This window comes from Dermacentor silvarum, chromosome 11, assembly GCF_013339745.2.
Source record: "Dermacentor silvarum isolate Dsil-2018 chromosome 11, BIME_Dsil_1.4, whole genome shotgun sequence".
Classification (NCBI taxonomy): domain Eukaryota; kingdom Metazoa; phylum Arthropoda; class Arachnida; order Ixodida; family Ixodidae; genus Dermacentor; species Dermacentor silvarum.
In genome coordinates, this window is record NC_051164.1 from 55,845,112 (window position 1) to 55,851,912 (window position 6,801).

Sequence of the window (6,801 nt, forward strand, 5' to 3'; positions counted from 1 at the left end):
TGCCACAAGTTCTCCTCGGTACTTTGCCGGCAGTTTGTGCCGGGTCGCCCGCAACGTCTCTTATCTCCACACGGCTCTGACCTTTGTATGCGCTGTGCATTTCGCCGCTCATTTTCCCGTTGAAGCGATAGACCGCACGAACCTGCGCTTGCTGCCAGCGTTTTGACAGTCGTTGTCTGCGGTCATTCAGTGTGATCTATTCATGTTTGCTTGTGTGCGCTGACACCACGATTGTTAATTCCGTTAGTAAGCCAATGTGTCCAAGTTTATGCTGTGAGCGCCCGCATGTGCCGATGATGATGATGATGATTTATTGGCATCCCCTTTGAAACGGGGCGGCGACAAATAGTCACCTAGCCTGCTTGATTTAATCAGGTATACTATACATGTTCTTTATCTTGCATTTTTGTATACCTATCATTATTTTTCTTTTTCAAAAATTTACCTTGTACCGCTGCCTATGATTTTAAGAGATCAGGTCGCATCCATCTTTTCCCTACTTTTTTTCCACCAGTACTCTAATCGTCTCTTGCTGATCTCTACGGCTTATCTGTTTATGTTCCCTTCCACTTTAAACCCAAGCGCTTCTGGGAGTTGCACGTTACCTACGGTTCTCGCTGGGTGGATCCCGTCACATTCCATTAGGATGTGCTGAGTGGTCTCTGGATCTTTACTGCAGCATACACATGTCTCATCTAATTCCGAATATTTGTTCCGATATGTTTTCGTCCTTAGGCAACCGGCTCGAGCCTCAAATAGCAAGGCACTGCCCTTTGTGTTATCGTACAGATTTTCCCTTCTAATTTCTTTCTTCTCATTCTTGTAAATCTCCATTGTCCTTTTCGTTTCCATTCTTTGCATCCAATTCACGGTCTCTATTTCTCTCACTTTCTTTCTGATGACCCCTGGTTGTCTATTTACAGTTTCGATTATCCTGTACTTGGTTGCCAACTTCCTTGACCTCTTCCTCCATTCTGTGTCCACGCTTTTCATGTAGAGATACTTGTGCACTTTAGCTGCCCATTTATTTTCATCCATGTTCCTGAGCCTTTCTTCAAAACTAATTTTGCTTTGTGCTTCTCTGACTTCAAAAGAGGCCCAACCCATGTCTCCATGCACTGCCTCATTTGTCGTATTACCGTGTGCTCCCAAAGCCAACCGGCCTACTGATCTTTGGTTAACTTCCAAACCCGCCAATATATCCGATTTTAAGCATATAATGGCATTTGCGAATGTTAGCGCTGGCACCATTACTCCTTTCCAGATTCCACGCACCACCTCATACTTATTGTGGCCCCACAGTGCTCTGTGTTTCATTAATGCTGCATTCCGCTTCCCCTTTATTTTCAGATTATCTTGGTGGTTGATTGAGTAATTCTTTCCTTCGTTTATGTGTACGCCGAGGTACTTATATTGCTTCACTATGGGTATTACTTGCTGTTGAATTGACACCACGAAGTTACTCGTGTGCTCATTAAAGATCATAATCCCTGATTTCTCTGTGCTAAACTTAAGGCCTAGATTTGTCGCTGCGTTCCCACAGATATTCGCAAGTATCTGTAAATCTTTTTTATTGTCCGCTAGTAGCACAATGTCGTCTGCGTACATCAGTCCAGGGATCTTCTGTTGCACCATTTGTCCATTACGCATGTAGGATAAATCAAAACCTAATTCGCTGTTTTCCAGTCGTCTTTCTATGCCCTTGACGTAAAGCGTGAACAACAATGGTGACAGAGGGCATCCTTGCTTCAATCCTTGGTGAATTCCCACCATTTCATTTCCTTTTCGGCCTTCCCATGCCACTTGTACTTGGTTGTCTCGATATATCTCCCTCAGCAGCTCCACGAAATCGTCATCTATGCCTTCGTATTGAAGAATATCCCACAACAATTCCCTGTCTACGTTGTCATAAGCTCCTTTAATATCTAGAAATGCTATCCATAAAGGTCTTTTCTGAGCTACTGAAATCTCTATGCACTGAGTTAGTACAAACATATTGTCTTCTAAGCGTCTGCCTGGCCTGAACCCATTCTGTAGTTCCCCCAATACACCGTTTTCCTCCACCCACTTCGACAGTTCTAATTTTATGGCTTGCATTGCCATTCTATATATCACCGACGTTACTGTAACTGGCCTGTACGAGCTCGTCTTATCCTTATCTCCTTTGCCTTTGTAGATAAGATTCATCTTGCTTTCACGCCATCCAACGGGAATATTCTTTGTTCTAATCACTTGCTCTATGGCATTAGTCAGCAGTGCCTTGCTTTTTGGACCGAGGTTTTTGATTAGCTGTATTGGGATTTCATCGGGTCCTGCTGCCGTGTTGTTAGGGACATTTTCTGCTGCCTTTTTCCAATAAAAGCTTTCTATGCTGAATTTTGATCTCTCAGGCCTCTCTGTTGTTGCTGGATCTGTTGTCTGAACTACGCTTTTTCTCGTACCGAAGTTATGCCTGATAACGTCTGTGATGTACCGCAGCGCATCATCGCCTTCATAGATGTTACCGTCTTCATCCCTTATAGCCGTTTGCGAGTTTCTAGTTGGAGCTCCGAGTGCTTTTATATGGTTCCAGAATCTTTTTGGGGCGCCTTTGTCTCTTTTGTGAATGTTATGCACCCAACGTTCACTTGCGCATTTAATTTTCTCTTGCACGAGCTCACTCGCAACCCTTTTCTTTTCTCGGTACGTATTCCATCTAAGGAGCACCTCTTCTTCTTGTAATCCCAACTTTTTGGCTTCTCGATGAACCCTAGATGCCTCTTTACGCTCTTCTATAGCTTGTTTAATTTCCTTGTTCCACCACTTACGTGGTTTCCTCTTTCCAATCCAACAATTGTATTGCCGTGTCCGCCTTATTTCATGCTGCATAACCTCCACCAGTTCCTTATATTCCCAGACTGCTGTAGGAAAAGCCTCAATTTTCTTCTCTATGTTGTTTGCGATCTCTGTTATTTGCTCGTCATTCATTTTTAAAAACTCTGAGGCTATTGGTTCATGTTCTGCGCTGGTATCTCTCCCAAACTTTAATGCTAAACGTCTATGATCGCTTCCCAGGCTATTTTTTCCATTTTCGTCTATTATCATTTGGTCCAGTTGTTCGTAGACCATTTCTGAGACTAAGGCGTAGTCGATACATGACTGCCTGTTTCCGCATTGCCACGTTACCTGTCCATGACACTTATTCTCCCTGTTAACTACTATAAGGTTCTGTTCATCACACAAATCCAGCACTAGAGAGCCGTTGTAATCAGTATATCCGTCTAAATCGTCCATGTGCGCGTTCATATCTCCCACTAATATCACCTGGCCCGAGTTACTGAACTCATTAATATCGCTTCTAATGCAATCGACCAATTCCTTATTTTTTTCCCTGCTATCACTACCTGTCCACAGGTAAGCTACTCCCAGCCACGTCTTTTTACCTTGCCATGTACCACTAATCCATAAATGCTCTTTACATGTCTCGTTTACCCTTCGCCACTTCAGACCTCGCCTAATTAGTACGCCTACGCCTCCGCCTTTCCTTGACCCGGTCATTCTGTTGCACCCTTCCCATACAAAGTTGTCAATAACAGGCGGCTGCTCCAAATCTCGTAGATGCGTTTCGGTCAAGGCGTACACACTAATCGCTTCATCATTCAGTTGCGTTTGAATTTCCAGCCATTTTTCCTGCTTACGACCACCCTGCATGTTAATGTAGCAAATTTTACCTTCTCTATTCTTATCCTTTCTGCGTCTTTTCCTGACTCCTGGTCGCCTAATTCTGCCATTTACTGGTGTTTCGCTATGTTCAATACTTAATCCTGCTTCCTGATTGCCTGGGGCCCGCCTAAAAAAGCTACAGCTCGTGCCGCGAATCGATTTCCGACCGGTGTTGCTACACTTTCACTAAAATGTATCCCGTCACGCACAAAAGCGCCTTCGCGGCCTGCTCGGTGCACTTCACGGTTGATGTCAATGACCGTAAAATTCATTGCTTTAGCTAGAGTCCAAATTTCCCTGTTTACTGCAAGAACTGCCCTTTCAATTTTATAACCCTGCCTTTCAACCTCTGGCACCGTGCACACCGCGATTTGTACTTCTTTTGAAACATTCCGCAGGTCGGTGACCCCTTTGGCTATTTGCTTTGTGATTCCTGCTCCTCGTCCGTTCAGTACGTCAATCACTCCGCCCATTATCACCACTAGGTGTCTCTCCTCCATTGTGTCCCACATGCGTTCCTTGGCCTTCGCGATCACCTCTCTAATCGGCTTTCCCGGAAGCGCGCTAACCTGGACTCGTTCGTCTGCCCCTACCCTCTCTGCTATCGCCGGTTCTACTTTACGCATGTTGGAATCCCCAACAAAGACAACTCGACGCTTTCCTTCCCCCTCACCGCCGAAAGCTGCCCCCGAAGTCACAATGCCCTCCCCTCCTTTCTTATTCTTGCCCTTGGCTTTGTTTTCTTCCCCGGCCGCGTCAGTGGTATCCCCTTCGTGATTATCACTGACGTTTCCGCCACTGCTTCCCGGCGTGGCGGGTTCGGCTGTCTCTGCACTCGCATCGGAGCCAGCTCCGTTCGCGGTGCTCGCCTCGATGCGTTCATCATTGCTTTGCAGAATGGTGGCGCTCAGCTGGATTTCTGCGTTAGCTAGCTTTTCTTCTGCCTTCTTCCTCTGCTTCTGCTCGATTTGAAGTTCCTTTTCTAGCTTTCCAACCCGCTTAGCTAACTTATCCTTGTCTTGCTCTAGGCGGTCTAGCCGCGACCCTAGCACACACATCCTACAGATAAAATCTGCGCCATTCGCTTCGCGTGCTGATTTAAACCGCGTTTCTTCCAGCGCGTAGGAACGCTCGCACTCAGAACAACGCACGCGTGGGTTCCCCCTAGTACCAACCATCATCTCGTACTAACAAGGCGTAGATGTGGAAAAGAAAAAAAAAATTTCTTTACCTACTTTTATCTAAGCGAGAAGACCAAGAAAGTGAGAAAGCATTAAAATAATTTATAAAGATTGTTTGGCTAAGCTAACCCTCCTAAAAAAACCAAAAAGTGAAATATAAAATAACAAAACTTATCTTTTTGGCACGCTGCTCCTGCTGCGCTGAAATGGCACCTCGACTCGACACGTCCGCTCCCGTCGGCTTCACTCGTGAGAGTCGCCTATCTCATCACTAGCGCCACCTACAGCGCTGTTACGCCGACTCAACGCCAAGCCCAAGCGAGGCAGGGCTCTCTCCAGTTCGCTACGACCGCCGCCACGGACGGTCACGGTTTTTGGCGCGTGCAACTATGTTTTCTAATAAATAAGTGTTACCCTGTTATTCTCGCCTCAGCCTTCACGCCTCAGCCTTCACGCCTCAGCCATCACGCCCCGCCCTCACATCTGGCGCAGTCGACCCCAAGCCTCAGCCAAGCCATACAGCCACGGCAGCGCAAGAACGCCTTTCGAACGCCAGCGTCGAACGCCAGCAACAACGCCAGCGTCGAACGCCGGTCAGTACGCCTTCTCAACTGCATTCGTCATTGTACTTACGCACTCACGCCGCCGAAGACTCACGCCTGAAGATACTCCTGCCATTTTACCGCTCGTCTGTGTAAAGCACGGCCGTCATATGAAGAGTGCCGTGAATGTTGACTAGCCCTAGTCGACAACTAGGCTTAGCGATCACTCGCCTAGTCTCCCGTGCGCCCAGCCTCGTTTCGCAGTGCATCATGCCCGGAATTGTGTGGCAGAATCTCGACCCGGTGACCATGTCGCGCCTCGGCGTTGACCTTATACGCGAAGAATTGGCCCGTCGACAGCTGGACCTCACAGGTTCGAAAGAGGAGCTCGTTCAGCGTTTGCAAGCCGACATTCAGCCGCAGCGTGAAGCTACCCCCCCGGTTGAAACGAATGAATCCGCCTCGAACGCTGCGGCGTCTTTGACGCTGGACCCAGCCACTCTACAGAGCCTCGCCATGCTGTTCCAGCAGCTACCTCGCCCTGCAACAACGGTGACAACACTGCCAGACCTGTCATCGTCCATCCCGCAATTCGCTGGTTTGCACAGTCACAGTGTCAATACATGGCTTGACGACGTACGACGAGTACAGCAGCTCGCCTCGTGGGACGACGCCACCACACGCCTGATCGCAGCTAGCAAGCTGAAAGGCACGGCGCGAGACTGGCATCTCGCGTTCGGCAACCAGTACAGCACCTGGGCCACGTGGAGTGCCGCCCTGAAGGACACATTTTGTACAGAATTGTCCCTCATTGAGTGGCAAGAGCAGGTCATGAGGGTAACCCAGGCCCCATCCCAAAGCTTGCACCAATATGCCTTTGCCAAGTTGAAGATCATTGAGCGTTGCCCCGTTAACCTTTCTGAGGCACAAAAGATTGACTACCTGCTGCATGGTTTACGGGAACAACACATCCTCGCCGCCATAGCAGCCAACCGGCCGCCCACGGTAGCTGAGTTTGTTTCTACTTGCACCAGCCTCGACAAGAGTGCGCAACATCTGCATGCCAAAGCAAGCCCGTCACCATTTGCCGGTTCTGTTTTGCCGCCGTCGCAACCCTTTCGTGCCGCTAAGCCCGCAGAGCGCCAGCAGCCTCGCTCAGACCAATCGACACCACAGTCCTCCCGAGGGGTCACACCAAAAACGCGCATTTCAGAGCTGCCCGCCGAGCAACAAGAAGCTACTTATGCAGCTATTTCGGCACAGTATGGCGCTCCAGCTTTTCGTAGTGGTCAAGACCTGTCTCAAGCTGTCTGCTACCAATGTCATGCCTTGGGTCATCTGGCATCCAAGTGCCCTACACGCACCAGCCGCTTATC

The 6,801-nt window shown here is 48.4% G+C and overlaps 1 protein-coding gene across 1 annotated transcript; it reads left to right on the top strand.

Annotated features, from left to right (window-relative positions):
• Positions 1 to 5,447: 5,447 nt before the first annotated feature.
• On the top strand, positions 5,448 to 6,580 carry LOC125941508 (uncharacterized; the record flags this gene model as incomplete). Its single annotated transcript, XM_049658926.1, has 1 exon — positions 5,448 to 6,580. A coding segment is annotated over exon 1 (969 nt), but the record flags the coding sequence as incomplete, so codon positions are not given.
• Between the last annotated feature and the right edge of the window lie 221 nt (positions 6,581 to 6,801).